Source organism: Lotus japonicus, chromosome 1 (genome assembly GCF_012489685.1).
Source record: "Lotus japonicus ecotype B-129 chromosome 1, LjGifu_v1.2".
Lineage (NCBI taxonomy): Eukaryota > Viridiplantae > Streptophyta > Magnoliopsida > Fabales > Fabaceae > Lotus > Lotus japonicus.
The window spans coordinates 12,756,227-12,777,848 of NC_080041.1; the positions used below are offsets into that span (position 1 = coordinate 12,756,227).

Sequence of the window (21,622 nt, forward strand, 5' to 3'; positions counted from 1 at the left end):
AGGCACAAATTGTTCCAACTATTACAAGAGGAGACATGCCTTATGGTATGCCTACATCTGTGATGCAAGGCATACAAGGCACATATTCGACGTTCCCTGAAAGTGTTCCTCCATTCAGCATACCCCCCTTTGGGGCAAATGGGACAATGCTAAATTTAGGGAGTCGAGTTAGTCCTCCTGGCCCTATCCCTGGGTCCAGTTCACAAATTTATTTGTCTACAGGTATGAACACTGGTTCACTTCAAGCCATTAGGCAGCAAGTAGATGATAGTAACCATGAAATGGTTAGCATGCTATCTCGTCAGATAGGTGAACTAATTAACCCTGTGCTCCAAAATAATAATGCCAATAATCAGCATTTGGCACGTCAGATGGATCGTTTGGCTACAGCCCTGGGGGCACCAGTCGAAATTCAACCAGCAACAGGGGTTAACTAAGTCCTATTGCCTAACCATGTCCCTGCCCCTGTGCGCTATCAGGCGCCACCACACCAAAATATGGGGACAAACCCTTTTGTTTAGGGGAAACGAGATAGTGCAGCCACCATTGCAAAATGTGTATATGGTGAACAGGGAAGAACACGCTGATGGCGTACTAGAAAGAATTCGACACCAGAACGCTGGGGGCAACAAAATGTTGCTGCTGTAGTGGAACAATTGTTGAACCAGCATGGCTTCAACGTAGGTTTCGTGAATAGGCCCCATTTTGTGTCGGCCTTTACAGAAGAAGTTCTCGAATCAGAACTTCCTCGAGGCTGGAAGGTCCCCAAATTCACTAAGTTCTATGGGGATTCAGGAGAGTCCACTGTAGAACACATAGCCAGGTACCAGATCGAAGCAGGGGATTTAGCCATCAATGAAAATTTAAAGATGAAGTACTTCCCGAGTTCTTTAACTAAGAACGCATTTACCTGGTTCACCACCCTCGCCCCTAGGTCAGTCCATACGTGGGCCCAATTGGAAAGAATTTTCCATGAACAATTCTTTAGGGGAGAGTGCAAGGTGAGTTTGAAAGATTTGGCTAGTGTCAAAAGAAAGCCAGCAGAGTCCATTGATGATTATCTAAACAGGTTTAGGATGCTTAAATCTCGATGTTTCACTCATGTCCCTGAACACGAGTTAGTTGTTTTAGCCGCTGGTGGTCTAGAGTATTCCATTAGAAAGAAAATCGATACTCAGTATATTCGAGATATGTCCCTACTCGCAGACAGAGTGAGACATATCGAATTACTAAAGGCTGAAAAGTCTGAAGAAAGGGCCAAGACTACTAAGTGGCCAAAGAAGGAAAAAGTAGCGTACATAGACACTGACCCAGTGTGAAAGTCCATGTGTTTATCGAGAAGTCCCTACAGACGTCGACATAAATGATGTCAATCTGGCTGAACTCCAGCCAGGCGATCCTTATGTTTGTAAAGCATTAAAACCATATGAAAACAAACTTGGGGAAGAAAGCCCCAAGAACACAATTCCTGCAGTAAAAACTTATACTTTTGATGTGACCAAATGTGATGCAATTTATGATATACTTGTGTCTGATGGTTTGCTTGTGGTCCCTAAAGACCAAAAGCTTCCTTCTCCTGAACAAAGGAAAGGGAAGAAATACTGCAAGTATCACAACTTTTTTGGTCATTGGACCTCACAGTGTGTTCGTTTCAGGGATCTTGTGCAGGGGGCATTGGATTCAGGAAGACTCAAGTATGATGAAAAAGCCAAAGGCCAAATGAAGATTGACTCTGATCCGTTGCAGGTAGATGAGGCCAACTATGTAGAACCTTTCTACATTGGCATGGTCGACATTTCTGAAAAGCTAGATCTGGGCTTGACACTTGGAGAGGCAAAGGAGGAAAACATTGCTGTCGAAGAGCCAGAGGTCGAGAAGGAGGTGAGCTTAGAGGAGGTTTACCTCAAGGCCGGAGAAACTCTTGTTGAGTTTCTGTCCCGGAGCAAAGATGGCGAGAAAGAAGTCATGCTGTGCTCTCGATGCAGCGCCGTTTTCGACAAGTCTGCAGCCAAAGCCTACCAAGATTCTGAAATGAAAAGGCATTATCAGAACAAAGTGCCTGTGTCTAGGAGGTTGAAATATCCCCATGAGGAGTGGGTTGAAAGAGGCCAGGAACTCGATGGCCATAAAGGCCAGAAGTCGAGAAATAAAGACAAGACTTACGTCCCTGATGCTGGGTTGCCAAAAAACCAATGGTTCAGACCAGCACCCCCAAGGCCAAAACAACACCAGAAGTGGCAGAAAATCGACCTGGGCCAGGGATCCTCTTACATCAACAATTCTCGTGTGTCGCGAAGCTACTCCTATGGCTCTGGGAACTACTATACTCCTGAACAAATGACCAGAACTCAGTTCAGACGCTTCCTGAGGAAAAGGAAAGCAGAAAGGGAAAGAGGTGGCAAGTTCCGTTCACTTTGGGACATAAAGCCAGAAGACAACCTTCGCAATGAACCTAGTATGGCGTCGATTATCAATCAGCTCGACCACGCCATTAAACAAGGAACAACTGTGCCACCAAACCCGGCCAAGGAAAAGGGGAAAGAGGCTGTTGAGGATGAGGATGAAGACATGCTCGAAGATTTCGACGACAGTGATGGAGAAGACCTCAATATCATCTGCATAGTGTCTATCTTACCTGCTGAATTCGACAGAATCTCAGAGGTTACAGAAAGCGAAGAAGATTACTATGTCGAGGAAGAACCAGATGACAACCCTTTGTGTTATTATGTGATGCAGAGAGGATCTGTCGAGGATGAGAGAGCTATTTTCCAGAGGCCAACTGAGCAGATGAAGAGCCATTTGAAACCATTATTTGTTTGGGCCAAAGTCGAGGAGAAAGGAGTTAATAAAGTCCTTGTCGACGGGGGAGCTGCAATCAACCTGATGCCTGGGTTTATGCTCAAAAAGTTGGGTAAAACTGAAGCAGATATAATCCCACATGATATGGTACTTTCTGATTATGAAGGAAAGACGGGTTCTTCCCTGGGGGCAATCATGCTAAACATAACAGTAGGAACGGTGGCCCGCTCCACACTGTTCATTGTGGTCCCTTCAAAGGCTAATTACAATTTGCTGCTGGGAAGAGAATGGATTCATGGCGTGGGGGCAGTACCCTCGACTTTGCACCAACGTATATCCATTTGGAAATCTGATGGGGTCGTCGAAAATGTACAAGCAGATCAAAGCTACTACTTAGCAGAGACAAGTTACGTTGGTAAGAAGAACTTCGAGAAGAGCCTAGCCACCATAGCTCCTTTGGACACAGTGGCTAATCAATATTTCAACCTATACTCAGAGTACTCAGTGACACTGGATCCCATCCGGGGGCTAAACCTCAATGAAGCATGCAAACCTGATGCCATGAGTGGATGGCACAGCGATGAAGAAAAAGATGCCAGTACTGAGTGGCAAACCAGTGGTAAAGATGATTAATTCGAGCATAGCTCGAATTTCGGCTTACGCAGCCGAAAATAAAATAAGAACGGCCTTAGAGGCCGAAAGAATGGCCAAAGAAATGGCTATTGAAGAAGCTAATGTCTCAATTCTGCCTGTCGAAATGACATCTCGGGAGGAGGCAACAACGAATAAGGATAATACGCGCTTGGAAGAAGACGAGCAGAGTGTCGAAGAATTTGAAGATCTCCGTAATTTAAGGCTGGATTGCATCTACGATGATAGCCCATTGGGTTTCGAGAAGCCAGCGATCGACATTTCCAAGAAAATGGAAGCACAGGACCCTTTGGAAGAAGTGGACTTGGGTGATGGCTCATAAAAGAAGCCAACATACATTAGTGCTCTTATTGACCCAGAGTTAAAGGATAGGATGGTGAAATTACTCAAAGAATTCAAAGACTGTTTCGCTTGGGATTATGATGAAATGCCAGGACTTAGTCGAGAACTGGTAGAATTGCAGTTACCCATCAAAGAAGATAAGAAACCAGTCAAGCAATTACCTAGGAGGTTCCATCCAGATGTGTTGGTAAAAATCAAAGAAGAAATCGAAAGGCTCCTCAGGTGCAAATTTATCAGGACAGCTCGATATGTGGATTGGTTAGCCAACGTGGTCCCAGTAATCAAGAAGAATGGGAAGATGAGGGTTTGCATTGACTTTCGAGATCTTGCACAGTCGAATTGGTAAATGGGCTTTGGCCCTAACCGAATATTCACTAACTTATGCCCCACTAAAAGCAATTAAGGGGCAGGCAATTGCCGATTTCTTGGCAAATCATACCTCGCCTAAAGAAATCGTAACTTATGTGGGCATCCAACCTTGGAAGCTATTTTTCGACGGTTCCAGCCATAAAAATGGAACCGGAATCGGGATGTTCGTAGTATCCCCAGGGGGCATCCCTACGAAATTCAAGTTTAGGATTAAGAGTAACTGCTCGAACAATGAGGCTGAGTATGAGGCGTTAATATCAGGCCTCGAAATCTTGATAGCCCTTGGGGCAAAGAATGCTGTCATAAAAGGAGATTCTGAGTTGGTGATAAAGCAACTTACCAAGGAATACAAATGCGTTAGTGAAAATCTAGCTAGATACTACACGAAAGCGAATAATTTGTTGGCCAAATTCGACGAGGCTGGAATAGGCCATGTTTCCAGGATAGACAATCAAGAGGCCAATGAATTAGCACAAATCGCGTCAGGATACGTGGTCGATAAATTTAGGCTGAAAGAGCTCATCGAGGTCAAAGAAAAACTAAACCCCTCTGACCTCGACATCCTGATCATTAACAATATGGCACCTAATGATTGGAGAAAGCCAATTGTCGATTACTTGCAAAATCCTGTGGGCACCACAGATAGAAAAACAAAGTACAGGGCGATGAACTATGTCGTCATGGGAAACGAGTTATTCAAGAAGCACGTCGACGGAACACTACTGAAGTGTTTAAGTGAAGACGACGCGTTCATAGCAATCGCAGCTGTTCACGATGGGTTATGTGGTTCCCATCAGGCAGGAATCAAGATGAAGTGGATCCTATTTCGACAAGGGATGTATTGGCCTACTATCATGAAGGATTGCATGGAATATGCTAAGGGATGCCAAGATTTCCAGAAACATGTGCCAGCAAGTGAATTGCACTCAATCATTAAACCGTGGCCATTTAGAGGGTGGGCTTTAGACCTAATTGGCGAGATTAACCCATGTTCTTCTAGGCAACATAAGTACATAATAGTGGCCATAGATTACTTTACCAAGTGGGTAGAGGCAATTCCTCTACAAAATGTTACTCAGGACACGGTGATCGATTTCATTCAGAATCACATAGTGTACCGTTTCGGGTTACCTGAGTCACTCACTACAGACCAAGGCACAGTATTTGTAGGTAAAAAAGTGGCATCATTCGCAGAATCTTGGGGTATAAAACTCCTAACCTCGACTCCTTATTATGCTTAGGAAAATGGCCAAGTAGAAGCGGCCAACAAAACATTAATCTCCTTGATTAAGAAACATGTTGGTCGAAAACCTAAAAGCTGGCATCAAACATTGGGCCAAGTGCTTTGGGCTTACAGGAATTCGCCTAAGGAAGCTACCGGGGCAACACCATTTCGACTAGCGGACGGCCAAGAAGCGGTGCTGCCAGCAGAAGTGTATTTACGGTCATGTAGAATCCAAAAGCAAGAAGAAATTCCAAGTGAAGACTATTGGAATATGATGCTTGATGAATTAGTCAATCTCGACGAAGAAAGATTATTGGCATTAGATACCCTAATAAGGCAAAAGGATCGCATTGCTAGAGCTTACAATAAAAAGGTTAGAGTTAAATCGTTTATGCCCGGTGATTACGTGTGGAAGGTTATCTTACCAGTCGACAAAAAAGATAAACATTACGGAAAGTGGGCCCCAAACTGGGAAGGTCCTTTCGCAATCGAGAAAGTACTTTTAAACAACGCTTACTCGATTAAGGAATTAGGGGGTCGAAATCGACAAGTGACAATAAATGGCAGATACTTAAAAGCGTATAAGCCAATGTTGCATGAAATAAACATCGAATAAGGAATAAAAATAAATTGCCAAAAGTCGAATGTTTTATTAATTGAAATGAAGCATTACAGATATGGCAAAAAACGCTAAAAGGGAGGGTTGGCCCTATAACTATTGTATCTAGCCCTTAGAGGCTCCATGCGCCTCAGAACATCTTCTTGTTGAGATTCCAGTCGCAATTTCTCCTGTCAAAGACCCAGCTCCTCGCGAGCAGTAATGGAAAGCCTGTCAACCAAGGCTTTCAGAGCTCCCACACTCCCCTCAGGGTCCACTTGATTCAAAGCAGCCCTCAACTCGTCAAATTCCTCCATCTTCTCATCAATTTGGTGTTCATCAAAGAACACTCGAGCAGTGAATTCCCGGTGTTCTTCATACAGAGGCACTGCTTCATGCAGAAGGCCCAGAAACTCCAGGAGAGGAGTTCTCACAGAGGCAATAATATTCCGCTGCAGAAGTTGGTTGATGAGCCCAGTAAGCTCTTCAGCCAAAGAAAGGAAAGAATGTAACTCCCAAAACAGGTCTTGATCAAAGGCCAAACTCCGGATTTGATTAAGAATACGACGGCTAGCCATGGCTGAAGGAGTTTGTCAAAAACAGGAAGGGAATTCTGGAAAAGAAGTAAGGAAGAGTTTGAAGAAGTTACTGAAGAGAAGTAACCAAAAACGCTCTATTTAAAGTATAACAACAAAGGAGTGCATTAATTAATGGCAATCAGTTGCCAACTCTTCATCTTATGGTTACAGGCCACGTAAATTACCACTACCATCATAAATAGCTTTGGCCTTTAATGGACAAAGACTTTCATTGAATCAAGAAAACGTGGTATAGGATTGCAATAAATTGGCCTATTTCCCAGAAACCAAGCAACGACTGCGTAAAGGGTGCGATGGAGTTTGAACGGCGCAACAATAGTAAATAGCCGTCAGAATAAATGCATAGTGGAAACTGAAAAGACTTGGCAAATTAAATGTCAAATTATATGGCCTAAGTGCCAGAAACATTGTCGAAAAGTTACATGAAACTTGGCATCAAAGGCCATGATCGAAATAGTGCCATCATTACACATTGACAAAAGGAAATCTTAAAGCAGAAATTTAAAAGAATTCAAGCGGTCAGCAAAGGTAGCAATCTTAGCGTCGAGATCCTTCTTCACAGCCTGGTCAACCTCCAAATTCTTGATAACCTCTTTTGTCGAGATGATCAGAGCTTTGGATTCCTTAGTAAGCGCATCCAACTGAGTCTTCACAGCAGGGCCTTCTTCGACCAAATTAGCTCGTTTCTTCTCCAACTTGGCAATCTCTCGATGCAGCTCCTCAAGTTTAGTGTCGACATCAGAAATTTCATCTGCAATTAAAACCTTCCTAGCAGTAAATTTCTTGAAGTCTTCTTTCATCGCTGCAACCTGAGCTTTACCAGAAGAGACTTTTGCTTCCTTGAGGCTAACAGCTTGGCCAACGTCCTTGGCTTGATGAAAAGTGGCTAAAGCATCCATCAAGAAAGATTGAAGGTTGGCCAGAGCAGCAGCCTGATGAGAATCAAGCTTTTGACCAAGCAGGAAGACAAGCAATTCCTTAGCAGCATGACTCGTTTGAGAGTCAACTCGAATCCGGTCGAGGAATCCACTGTCGAACACGATAGCCTTCAGCCGACCCATGCTCTCCTCAATTTGCTGAAGGTTGGCAATTCCACTAGACTGAGCAGTCTCAGCAGTAACATCAGCTTGATGGGGTGGAGAATCCCATTCCAAGGTGCCATCGAGAAAGCCATCCAAAGCTGCCAGTGGGTCTTCCTCAAATAAGGTGTCAAGCTTTTCACTAGACACATGAGATGAAGAGCCACCCTTGGCTTGAGGCGAAAGCTGCACAATAGCAGTCGACTTTGGAGGAGGCATGGGGTTAGCATCCTTGCCAGGAAGAGTTTCTGCTTCACGAATGGGAGAGGTTGCACCTTGAGTTTCCTACAAGAGAAAATCAGGAAAGCCTTTTTAGTGGCCTCTTTAATAAAATAAGATGCACAGTCAAGGAACCACCAGAACGTGGAAAAGTTATAAGGGTACCTGGCAAGTAGACCCCTTGGAAGGGCTTGAGTTGGTAGAGCTCTTGGAACGGTGGGGAGATTTGTGACCAGATTTGCTCCTAACCTTCCTCCTTCCCTCAGACGTCGAGGTCTTTTTAGCCAAGGATGCAGCCTTGGGAGGCTTCTCGACGCCCTCAGCTTTGGATTTTGCAGGGTTGGGAGCTGGAGAATTTTCACAGGATGGAGGATTGGAAATGGAATGCTCATGGACATCAGCCTGAGGAAAAGAACAAAACACGACCAGATTAGAAAATCACAAATTAAAATGTCACAAAGTACTCTCGAAAATGAGAAACATACCTGAATAGCGGCGTCGCCACCACCTTCTTTGCCATCGCCTTCGGGCTGAGCATCAGACACCAATGTAGAAGCCTTGCTAGCTGTAGAAGCACCAGCCCCTGTGGCTTTCTTTCGGCTAACCGAAGCGGCAGGCTTAGCTTTCCTTTTTCGGCCCTGTCGAAGAAAACATTAGTCGAGACTCCAAAGAGGCCAAAAAGAAAAGGAAAAGCTAAAAGGAAAATACCTTAAGTTTGTCAGCAAGGCTGACATTATCATCCTCATCATCATCATCATCGTCCTCAATCACAACTGGCTTGTCCTTAGAAGAATGAGCCACCAGAGAAATAACTTGAGGAGTCGGTTGGGTAATGACTTCAGCTGCAAATAAAAAGAGAAATTAAGAGGTAAAATAGGAAAATCTAGGCCAAGTCGAAATATTACCTTGACCAATAAACATGTTCAGCGATATGTGGTTGAAGATTTCGACGGGCACATGATATGGAAAGTTCCATAAGTGGTACTTAGTCCAAGTCACTCACTTTCGAGGAGGAAGAGCTTGATTGGCTAATACATTTATATTTACATGGTCAACCCATTTGGGCAAGACCGGCGGAAAAGCCAATGCAAACCTACTCGTAGGCAAAGATGGGAACCCAAAGCCAGTTTTTCGAATTACAAAAGATAAACCTTCTTCACCAGGAGGAATAACTAACTTGGATTTTTTGGCTTTGGATTCCCATTTTTGCCTTAATACTTGAGATGCCCTCGCAACCGTATCTCGAAGGCGAAGAGTTGGATAATATACTACACCAAAGAACTCTTGAAAAGATCGGATTTCTGCTAGGTGCATACCTTTGGTCTTCTTGAGGTCCTGTTTCTGCAAAAGAAAAGCATCCGTCATGCATTGAAGACAATCTACGAGGGGCTTCGAAATTTGGGCCCAATACTCAGACCACCAGGCTTTGAAAGCACTAGTGGCATAATACGAAGGAGCGTAGTTGAAGGGGCTCAGGTTGAGGAGTTTCTTGTTATAAAAATGGACAGTCGTGTCAAAAGCAGAAGCCCTCTTAATAGCCCCGGGGTACAAGACAAGACTCTTGTCGAACAAGGTGTTGGGCAGAGCTTGGCTAAGCCCAAACTGTCGAGAAACCAATTGAGGGTTGTAGCCACATAAAGTATAATCACTGCTAGCAAAGCCTACAGTTAAAACCCTAGGCGAAAGGATGGTCCTCCAGAGCGTAATATGATGTTCTTTGGGCAATGCAGAATCACAAGCGTTAGGGTAAGAATTCCTCAGCCAGAAGGGGCCACGAATAGCCTTGCTATAAGAAGAGAAACTGGAGCGATAATGCTTCAGCTCAAGAAACATGGTGAAATATTTTCTGAAATCAGCTTCAAAGCTCGACGCATCATAAGCCGGGGTCAGGGTCTCGAGCCTGTGGGCATCAATCCTGGTGTTAGAAACAGCTGGGGGATCATGTTGTACCGGCAGGAGAGATTCGAAGACCGCATTCAACCAAAGTTGAAATAGCCAAAGAGGTCCAGCCGCATTCAGAGAAACGGTCTTGGTATTCCGGATATCCTCGACAGCTTCATTCAGCATTTGGTAAAGGTTGCCAAGAACAAGCCTAGCCATAACAAGTTGTCGACCCTCGTGGAGTAAGTTGGCTAAAGGTAAAAGCTTGGCAGGTATACGCAAAGACTTGGTACAAAAAACATAAGCAGACAGCCAATACAACAAGAATGCGACATGTTCAGCATCAGACACCTCACCACTCTCGACATAATGGTCCTTAATAAATCGACTAAATGAAATATTGTCAGTAGGAATCGAAATGGGGTTAGCAGTTGCGGGCGCGGAGTGATAATCATCACCAATGGGCCATAATCCGGTGATGGCAGCAACATCCAAGAGGGTTGGGGTAAGCATGCCAAAGGGAACATGAAGGCAATTAGTAGACCTCTCCCAAAAATAAAGCGCACTCAATAGCATAGCAGGGTTATACGAGATTTGCGATCTCGACAGCTGAATCAAGTCGAGAATCCCGACATCCTTTCAGTGTTGCCTCTTGTCTTCCTCAAACCTATCTAACCATTTGAGGTAGGCTTTGTCGTTAGCAGAAGGGTTAGGAGGAGCTGAACGAAAAGCCCGTTTTGGGTCGTTTAGAAATGGCATACGGTAAGAAGGTTGGAATGCCAAAATAAGCTCCTCTCCCCTAACACTAGGGTGAAATGATTCATGTTCCTCATGAAGACTATTAGGCCTATCATGCTTCACTGCTTTCAAAGGACCCAAAATGGCGCGTAAAGTACCATTAACAGAGAAAGTAATGAGTACCTGGGATTTCCAGATAGCTCTCTTCTCCGCTTCGTTAGGAGGTTCCGGGATTGCTACGCGTTTGGATTCATCCAATTTAAGCTTAGTGGCCAACGGAATGGTCTGCTCAGGGTCGGAAGCCATTGAAGGAAATGATAGGTATTCCGAAGAAAACGGAGGAAGTTGAAGTGAGAACTTTGGGGAAAAAGCTGAAAGCTTGGGGAAGAAAGTAAAGTTTGAACAAGAAATGTTAATAGGATATTTATAAGCAGAGAGGCAAACGGAACCCAGGCCGCATTATGCATTAATTTATAAAATTTGGAGTCCAAGTGATTATTTCATTAACTAAATCATGTCATTTCCCAGCTTTTTGACATAGATGAAATCATGGCCCTAAAAAGGCTATAACTGTCAGCTAGTGGAAAGTCATCAGACGTTATGGCTACTGATTGGACCTGAGGATCGAACGGTCAAGAGCACAAAGTATTTGAATCGTTGAGATTGAACGGGTGCGATAAAAAATGCTTGGTGTCTTCAAGCTAAAGCAGTCGACAACCAACATTTTTGGGGGGGCAACTGTTGAGCCAAGATCTCTAACGCTACAATTATCGGCACCGGTGTCAGGAGGATGACTCCCCGACAAGAAGAACCATGATGAAGCTTGAGGCTCGTCAGGTAACACTCTCCCAAAGTCAAGGAAATAAAGGAAAATTCGACAAATCGACAAACTCGACGAAGGAAGCAGTTACCAAGTGGTGAGCAACTATCAGCACGTGTGCATACCCACGATGCCACAAATGGCGGCGGTTACCCACAACTCAAGGCCACCCACGTCGCAAACAAACCAATTAAAGTCACGTGCGCAAAGCTACCGGCTAAACGTGGGGTGAGGCGCTAAAATTCAAACCCACGAAGCCATCATGTGTTGAAGAAAAACCGCCAAGAACGTGGAGGAAGAAACAACATTATAAATAGGAGAAGCAGCAGCAGAGAAAGGGGTTCCCAACTCAAACTCTGAAAAATTCACTAGAAAGCTCTAATGTCCGCATCAATGAGACTCAAGGAGCAAGACGTGATGATGGAGGAGTACGTTGCAGAACCGGCATTTTAGTTTTCTTGCATTAAGCTTGTCAATTTCCAGTTCCTTTGTGTAGTTTCTTGTCGAATTCTACGTTTCTCGTAGTTTTCATGTTACTTTGATGAGTAAAATACACTCACCCCCCTCAAGGTTTGTAAGAATGACACTCCACCCCATTCTTTTTTTAAATCTACACTCCACCCCATTTTTTATAAAGGCAAAATTTAGTGACGAAAACAAATTCGTCACTAATAAAAAATAGGGTTAATCCTCTAATTGGTCCCTGTGGTTGTGTGGCCGTCTGAAATTAGTCCCTCCCGTAAAATCTAAGTCCTCGTGTTTGGAAAGTGTGTGGAAATTAGTCCCTCCGGCGAGGACCTGCTACACACACTTTTTCAAACACGAGGACTTAGATTTTACGGGAGGGACTAATTTCAGACGGTCACACAACCACAGGGACCAATTAGAGGATTAACCATAAAAAATAATTACAAATTAGTTAAAATTTAAATAAGTTTAATGCATTTACACTATCATACATTAATTTATGAAAATAATTTTACTGAATTAAATTTAAAAAAACAATCCACTCTGTCTGTTAAGTCCACGTCCCATCTGTCTCCAAATCATATTTCTCACCACAAACGGTCACCACCAAGCCTTTGCTCCCTTTAACACGACGACCACTGTCCCAGAATGTGAAACCCCATGGCACCACCATGCATCAAAGTTTGCGACCTGAACCACAGAACGTGAATCACACATTCCCAAAGCTACCTGTTCAACTACTTCTTGTGAACTTCACCCCCTTTAAGTTGCGAGCGAACGCTCTGTTGGTTTAAGATGTCGTTGGATTTTGTTAAAAACGGTGCTCCACCGCATCGTTGGGTTCTAATAACCTCCGATTCACTTCATATTTCTTAATTTTGTTTCTCTATTTTCTTCACCCATTTGTCTTGCTTTTTGGGTCTACAATCCAATTTTCAAAATTTGAGGTATAAAGAGATTATTTTGATTAAAATTGAATTATTACCAAATATGAAAACACAAGCATGTTTCCCTATGTTCGAGATATGGTTTGTAAACCGGTCGGGTGTGTTATTGCAGAATTTGCATTGTGAATTTACGGAGGAAGACCACGATTGAGAGAATGAGGAGGACTGTGATGTTTTCATTTTTAAATTTATTGGATTATATTGAAAATATTTTTTGAAATTATTGATTAACAATTTAAATAATAACTAATTATTAATGAAGAATATTTTTCGTCACTAAATTTGCATCTATATAAAATGGGGTGGGGTGTAGATTTTAGACAAGAATGAGGTGGAGTGTAATTCTAATAAACCTTGAGAGGGGTGAGTGTACTTTACTCTACTTTGATTTGTTTGACTTCTTTGTAATTGACCCGCGTTTAATGAAATCCAGTTTCACCGGAATTGTTTGTTGTTGTCGAAAAACACTCACTCACACACAACACTTTGGCAAAGCGTTTTCTCAAAAGGACCCTGAATCTAAACTTCCTTTAGTCGAACTAAGAGGATATTTGTTTACCAAAAATCAGTGTAAACAGCAATATAATGAAACTAGCTATTTCTGACCCAACTAATAAAAGGCCAGTTTGAAAGAAGAGCTTATTACCACACAAAGCTGCTAGAGTAGTCAAGCTCACCGCATTAACCCCAATCATTACATCATTAGCTTCTGTTTGTTTCACCAGAAGAAAAGAAGTGTTTATCTTAGCAAATGTGTTAATATATCTGTTGGCGAATTTTAGTGGTGTAACAAATGTATGGTTCACATTACTTCATTCATATACAAGTTGAAAACACTCACGTTATGTTAAAATGCATTCATAAGGGTTTTTTTCCTTTTCCCATTCTCGATGCTCAAAAGGCATCATATATATAAACTAATGTATTAACTAAACCAACCATGATATTCTTTTTTTCGTGTGTTAAATTTCTCACAATTTTGAGTTAGGTAAGACTATTATATATGTAGCAAAATTTTCCAATTAAAGTATTAAAGGCAGTTTTATTTACAAAGACTCAAACCGAGATCTCTACTAAGTCTTGTGTACTTAAAATGCAATACATCTCAATAGCGTAATTCTACCCGTATAACCGACTTCATTTTGTAGAATAACAATTTTTTTATTGTTGTTGTTAATGTAAACGATCTTATATCCTATGTGGTTATCAATTATAGCTTTTACGATAATAACAACTTCAATTAATACACTAGTATATATCTGATACCTTTTGGGCACCGAGAATGGAAAAAGAAAAAGAAAACCCTTATTAGAAGAGTTAGTTGCGGATGTTTCCAGACTTGAATATGAATGAAGTAATGTGAACCAACCATCAAACATATTAATACACATATGGTAAGATAAACACAAATTTTCTTCCAGTGAAACAAACAGAAGCTAATGATTGGAGTTGATGAGATGAGCTTGACTGCTCTAGCAGCTTTGTGTGGTAATAAGCTCTCCTTGAAACTGATAGAGCATGCAGGAAAATGATTCAATCCAAACCGCAAAATCTATGACTCTAAGTGGCTGAGATCTTCCAGGCACTATTTTGTTGCCACGTGGCTTTAAAGCCATCCTCATTGTGTGGACGTTATGGATTCACAACTAATCTTTTGGATATGAATTTCTGTACACTCAACTCAGCCACTGCTATAAGTTCTGCTTCCCTGTGGTTTATTCTGCTTGCCTCAAGGGACCATATCTGCATTTGTTTGAAGTAGCTCTCTTTCTCTACACAGTCATGGCTGCCTCAGTCTCTACTATTGGAGCTGTCAATGGAACTCCAGTATGATGTTTTTCCCTTCTTTTTAACCTTATTAGTTGCTCTTGTCCTAACTTCTCAAATCATTCTTAGGTAAAATTTAGTTACTAATATAGATATGTTTACATTATTTAGATGCCAATAACAAGTCTGGTAGACCTTATTTATCTAATGGAGCATGGTCATTATTTTGTGTGTCTATAAATATTACTGACTCTAACGTGAACAGACTTTTATCTCGATCCATAAAAAGAATTTCACTCGCTTTTTACCGGGAAGTGAGTGCTAGTATCTCTTTAGCTTAGTGCGTGCGTATTCCAAACATAGTCTTTGAAGTTCTTGATCTAAGAAAATGGAATCCTACTTTCCAATACAATGAAAAGCATTTGTGTCACAAACCATATACACACTAAGACGTTTTGAAGTACTTGTTTAATATTTTTTTGTATGAGTATGTTACATTTTCAAAACCAAGATTAGAATAAATTTGAAGAATGAGTTTTTTATAGGAAAAAGAAACCTACTCTTAAAACTTTTTCCCCTCATTTATACTGGCTTTTGTTGCTGTTCTTGTATAATGTTGATGACTTGATTGTAAGCTCACTATTAGTAATTTGGTGTTGTGTAATATAAAAAACACAATTATGATACCAAGGTAGAGAATAATTACTATGTGAGAGGCAAGCTAATTGGAAATTGGAACCAATGATAAGTGAGTGCACTTTGGACATGGATCCCCCCTACCATAGGAAAATCCTAAATTTCAGTCAGTGAAGGAATCTGACGGTCGTTTGATCTAAGTGGAATATTTTAACCATCGGATCTTAATTGAATGACTCTGAATCACTAGATGCGTGAATTTAGGATTTTTCTGACTACAGTTAGAAACCAAATCCACTATCTAAATAGTTTGAATAGTAATAAAGGGTTTTTGTACTGTGATATTGCAGCTCAGCTTGAATAGCTCTGGAGCTGGTGTTTCAGTTCCTAGTTCAGCCTTCTTTGGTAGCAGCTTGAGGAAGGTTAACTCAAGGCTTCCAAACTCCAAGGTTTCCAATGGAAGTTTCAAAATTGTTGCTGCAGAGATTGATGAGAGCCAGCAGACTGACAAGGACAGATGGAAGGGTTTGGCCTATGATATATCAGATGACCAGCAAGACATCACAAGGGGGAAGGGCATGGTTGATCCCCTCTTCCAAGCTCCACAAGGTGCTGGAACTCACTATGCAGTCATGAGCTCTTATGAGTACCTTAGCACTGGACTTAGACAGTGAGTGACACAAGATACTAGAAATTCTATACCAAAATAGTGTTTGCTTAGGTATCGAGTTCTAGTTGTGTGTATGAAAAATACCCTCCCACCAAGATGTGGATGTTCCCAACTTGAACAAGAGTATACCTGCATTAGACAAAAAAAAGTGTTTGCTTGTCATTTTCTTTAGTTGAAAAAAAAAGTGTGAAGTCCCCTTTTGATCTAAACCTGGTCATGATGATGTTGTTTCAGGTACAACTTTGACAACACCATGGATGGGTTTTACATTGCTCCTGCTTTCATGGACAAGCTTGTTGTTCACATCACCAAGAACTTCATGACCCTGCCCAACATCAAGGTATGTAAACAGATACATGATTCCTGCGTATACTTCCTCAAGGATTTGATAAACTAGTGAATCATGTTTAATATTTTCATGATCTTTTTTCCAGGTTCCTCTCATTCTTGGTATCTGGGGAGGCAAAGGTCAAGGAAAATCTTTCCAATGTGAGCTTGTCTTTGCCAAGATGGGAATCAAGTGAGTTATTGTATTATTAATTCTAGGCTTTCCTTAATGATCTTTACTACTATAGAACACATCAGCTATTTCTGTTTGCAACCAGTTCAAAATTGAAAATCTCCCTTGGAATAATTCTTATATGAACATATGTTTATTAGGTACAGCCAATCAATACTCAGGAATTATTAAATTAATAATGTTTTGACACTTCTAAGTCAAAAGTGAGTGAGTCATTTGTAAAGTAAGTCATTAATATGCTGGTCAACAAATCTATGGTCAAGTTTTTAAGAAGCACCATAATTTGTCATACATGTACATATATATATCATAATATATGAACACAATCAAAATCGCTATTTCTAAATCAATGGATGTGATGATTTACTTGACCCTTTAAAGTGGCTCAGGAGCAAAATCCATAATTGAAGACATCAAAACTGATGTTAAAGTTGTTTTAATATCATATGGAACTTGTACTTAATAGACTAATGGAGGCATTGCTGGTATCTTTTGTGCTTAATATTATCGTAATAGACTCATGTTTGGAAATCCTTCTACAATTGATTCTAAAGTTGAAAAGTTATGGAAAGAAGTTTTGATTGTAAGAAGTAATTCTGAGAAAAAAAGAAGCTAATTCAAACATGTTATTGATATTTCTTTGCTGCTTACTAACTTCTAGTCCCTATGATTTTCTTATTACAGCCCCATCATGATGAGTGCTGGAGAGCTAGAAAGTGGAAATGCAGGAGAGCCTGCAAAACTGATCAGGCAAAGATACCGTGAAGCTGCTGATATAATCAAGAAGGGGAAGATGTGCTGCCTCTTCATCAACGATCTTGATGCAGGAGCAGGTCGTATGGGTGGAACCACACAGTACACTGTCAACAACCAGATGGTGAACGCCACCCTCATGAACATTGCTGACAACCCGACGAACGTGCAGCTCCCTGGAATGTACAACAAGGAAGATAACCCGCGCGTGCCAATTATTGTCACTGGTAACGATTTCTCAACACTCTACGCTCCTCTCATCCGTGACGGGCGTATGGAGAAGTTCTACTGGGCACCTACGAGGGATGATCGTGTTGGTGTCTGCAAGGGGATTTTCCGCACTGACAATGTGCCTGAAGAAGATGTTGTCAAGATTGTTGACACCTTCCCTGGCCAATCCATTGGTAAGTTCTCTCCCTGCTATAAATTGTTTACCCAAACATGGACTGTTGAGACTATGAGACTAATCGGCATTCCATGTATGATTGCAGATTTCTTTGGTGCACTCAGGGCAAGAGTATACGATGACGAAGTAAGGAAGTGGATTTCTGGTGTTGGTATTGAAACAATTGGGAAGAAGCTTGTGAACTCAAAGGAAGGACCTCCAGTCTTTGAGCAGCCCAAGATGACTTTGGCGAAGCTCTTGGAGTATGGTAACATGCTTGTCCAAGAGCAAGAGAATGTGAAGAGAGTCCAGCTTGCAGACAAGTACTTGAACGAGGCTGCTCTTGGTGATGCTAATGAAGATTCTATTAACAGAGGAACTTTCTACGGTTAGATCCCTTTGTCTTGAGTCCTTGATTGGAACTTCACATGTAGCTTTATATTAATTAGCCAATTTGACATGATATGATTGAATGTTAACAACCTACAACCAAACGAATACATTAACCAGCACGAGGTTATTTTAGCTTAAGTATAAGTCTTGGGTTCGAGTCATGCCCAAGTTAAATCTTGATAGGAAGAGCTTTGTCGCTCATCATGGTCCTACCTGACTCGAACATGAATAAACAGTGGTTCAAACCAAAAGAAAGCTAACAATTTAAAACTTTTTGAATCAGTTTTTTTTTCCTAACCAATTAAAGGCTATAGCACTTAGCTAGAACTTAGAAGCTACAGTAAAAATCTTCTCCCGGAATTGATTTTGACTTTATAATAACTGTAGAAAATTTTCTAAACATGCTTTAAATATACCTAGGTCTAAACTTTTTGTTTGTTTCATTTTTTATGCAGGCAAAGCAGCCCAGCAAGTAAATGTTCCTGTTCCTGAAGGTTGTACTGATCCAAATGCCAAAAACTTCGACCCAACTGCTAGAAGTGATGATGGAACATGCTTATACACATTCTAGGAATCTATGCATTCTCCACCTATTAGGTTAAAGGAGAAGCTGAGACTTGAGATATTCAAATAAATTTTTATCTTGTTCATATATTGGATTGTCAGACTCTGTGGTTTTGAGTTGATTGTGTAAAATGTTATCTTGTTTTTCTCATTTTGCTAATGCATGTCTACGTTCTTCTCCTCTTTCTCTCAATCCCAGTAAACTCCAAGCATGAAAGATCATTCTTTGATGGGTTCAACTTCAGCTAGGAACATGAGCATAAACGGTAGTGTAGTGATTGAGCACAACGACCTCCTCCGCCTCATAACAACACTCTATACTTGTCAGTAAGGTCGTCACAAGATCCGTCACTAACTTTGTTACAAATAATCGACACAGAATCCGTCACTAAATTTTGTCAAAGAAATCTGTCACTAATAAATCGGTCACAGGATCCATCACTAAATGCTTAGGTTTTCATTTCTAGGTTTTATTTATTTTGAGGGTGGTTTAGTCTAGGATTTTGAAGGATGAAGAGAAGATGAAAATGAAGATGAAGATGGGGATGAAGGATTAGAGATTACTAGTTATTTAGGTGTCATTTAATTCTGATATTTTTAATTAATAAATTTATTTTTACTAGTTATTTATGTGTCATTTAATTCATATATTTTTTAATGAATAAATTTATTTTCACTAGTTATTTATGTGTCATTTAATTCTTAATTGAAAATATAAGTGATCCACTTCTGCCTCATTAAATGACGTGTATGTGACCACTCCATCCTTTGTCAACACATAACCAACTCATGCTTCGATGATGACTAAAATCAGGAAACTCAAAAGTTTTAGGATATGGTGAGAAACTAAATTCGGCCGACGATATAGTTAGAGAGAAAAAAAAAAGGTAACCTATGTTTGGACTTCGGATATCTAAGTGCTAACAAACGTTAGCCACACACTTCAAGATAATAAGTAAAAGAAATTTTATTTATGAATTAGGATAAAAGTCTGTTCACATTGTATTCAAGTAATATTCAAACTCACACATAAAAACCTATGTTAGGAAGAAAACAAACATGGTGGTTGGTTTTTGTTTTCTCAATTTTATTTTCAGTTATAGTTTTATGTATTGTATTTCATACTTTTAAAGTTTTTTTTGAAAGATATTGTGAAAATAAGAAACATAATGAAAATAAGATTATATTTCTAATTTACTACTCTCTCCATTCCTTTTTAAGTGTTGTTTTAGCATAAAACTCTCCAACCAAGATAGTGGATTGTTAGAGTTTTTTTTTCCATTCTACCCTCTCATAAAGTCATAAAGCTTTCCAACCAAGATAGTGGTTTGTTAGTTTTTTTTCACTTTCTCATATCATTAAACCATTTACCTTCAATTCTAGTAGCAAGTTAAATGCCTTAACCATTAAAGTTATTGAGAAAGGAGAATTTTATGGCAAATTTGAAGTGGAGTTATTGAAAAAGTAAGGGTATAATTGACAAATGGTAACCTTAAAACATCAAAATAACAGTTAAATAGGAACAAAAAAAAACTTCTAAAACGACACTTAAAAAGGAACAAAGGAAGTAATAAACTAATATCTAATGAAGTTCTTTCTACTCTTTGAATGAACAAGGATAATGGTTTTTTTGTTGTATATAGCTTTGATCGTTAACAAGTAGAGATGACAGGAAAACCCACACCAGCGGGACACGACCCGAACCCAACCCGAAATTTCGGGCGAAACCTGATTTCTTTGAGTTTTGGTTTTACCCAAATTTTAAGACATGTTTGGGTTCGGGGGTGGGATTGATTAAACCCGCACCCAAACTCAAACCCAACTCCGAAGCTTTATGCATGTAATTACCAGCCCTTATAAATATTATTAAAGTTACTAAGTAGAGTTTTCTTTAACGTAAAAAATCCATGAATTATGCTGTTTATCAGCTTATGTTCATGAACTATATTTTTTCCGTCGTATTGGAAAGATGATGAAGTTTAATCAGCTTATGTTCATGTTGTTCTCTTACGTACATGTTGTTTCCGGGTCGGGTTTTTGGGTTTTTTGCGGGTTCGGTGCTCACATCGAGTTTTGGGTTTGGGTTCGGGTAACCTGAAACCTAGGGGTTTGGGTTTGGGTTTAACTTTTGCACCCATATTGGGTTTGGATTTGGTTTGGGTGTTAAGTTCGGGTTCGGGTGTAGGAATGGTCAAACTCACACCCACGGGACGGGGCCTGTTGCCAACCCTATTAACAACATGCTGCTTGATTTGCAGGCCTTTAAGTATCTTAATCAAGTACTGAATTGGCTGAAACAACTCATGTGTCCATAGCCAGTTACTGCCGGAACAAACATTAGAAGCTCTACTAGTTTCTTTGTCCTGCTTCTCTTAGTTATGTAAATCTTACTTTCACAAAATAACTTATGTTTTATAGTCAGAGACAATGCAAATAAAACTAGGTAAACTATTTCTCTTTGCCTGGGATTTCAAACTTAGATAAGGTCATTATGCGCAGTAAAACTCTTCATTTAACACAGCTGCACACTAATGCTCGAACTTGAGACTTTTGATTAAGGTGCACCAACTCAGGCCAACTGATCACGCCCTCCGTGTAGCAATGACATACTTAAGATTGACTAATTCCGTTTGCCATATACTTCCTATACTAATAACATGTTTGGTATCATAATTTGCATAGCTTTCAAAACACATTTACGCAGAAGCTATGACCAACTTGTAAACCACAAGTGATTTTAGAATATTTCACCACAAAACCAAACATGCTATAAATAACAAAATGTCAAGATGGTTGCTACTTTTAGATGTTGAAGAATAACTTCCAGCAAAAAAGAATACAGGTAAAGCTTTGGTAGTCATTTCAATGATTTACGTAGTGGTGACTGGTGATTGATTATGAAGAGCCTTAATTGTGGAATTGAAGAATTCAATAATCAACTCCTATTCTATGTTCCGGTGGTATTGTTTAAAGAAAAATCCTACTTTCTAAAAGAAAATTTTCAAAAGTGATTTAGAAAAACGTAAACAAATTTTATAAGCCACGATAGAAAACTCCCTTTTTTCAGCTTATTTTTCCCGACTATGAAGTTTCAAAACATTGATTCTGACTACTAAAGAGCTTATACAAGAGCTACTAACAAAGCTTCTCCCGAAAATAGAAGCTTCACTTGAAAATTGATTCCGACTTTAGAATCAAT

General features: G+C 40.4%; 1 protein-coding gene across 1 annotated transcript; it reads left to right on the plus strand.

The window, feature by feature from the left end:
* Positions 1–14,402: 14,402 nt before the first annotated feature.
* On the plus strand, positions 14,403–18,574 carry LOC130733700 (ribulose bisphosphate carboxylase/oxygenase activase 2, chloroplastic). The gene is made up of 7 exons (XM_057585936.1): positions 14,403–14,562; positions 15,489–15,808; positions 16,043–16,148; positions 16,243–16,328; positions 17,013–17,485; positions 17,573–17,854; positions 18,315–18,574. Exons 1-7 carry the CDS (start codon positions 14,518–14,520, stop codon positions 18,428–18,430), a joined length of 1,428 nt encoding a protein of 475 aa, XP_057441919.1. The 5' UTR covers positions 14,403–14,517; the 3' UTR covers positions 18,431–18,574.
* The last annotated feature ends 3,048 nt before the right edge of the window (positions 18,575–21,622 follow it).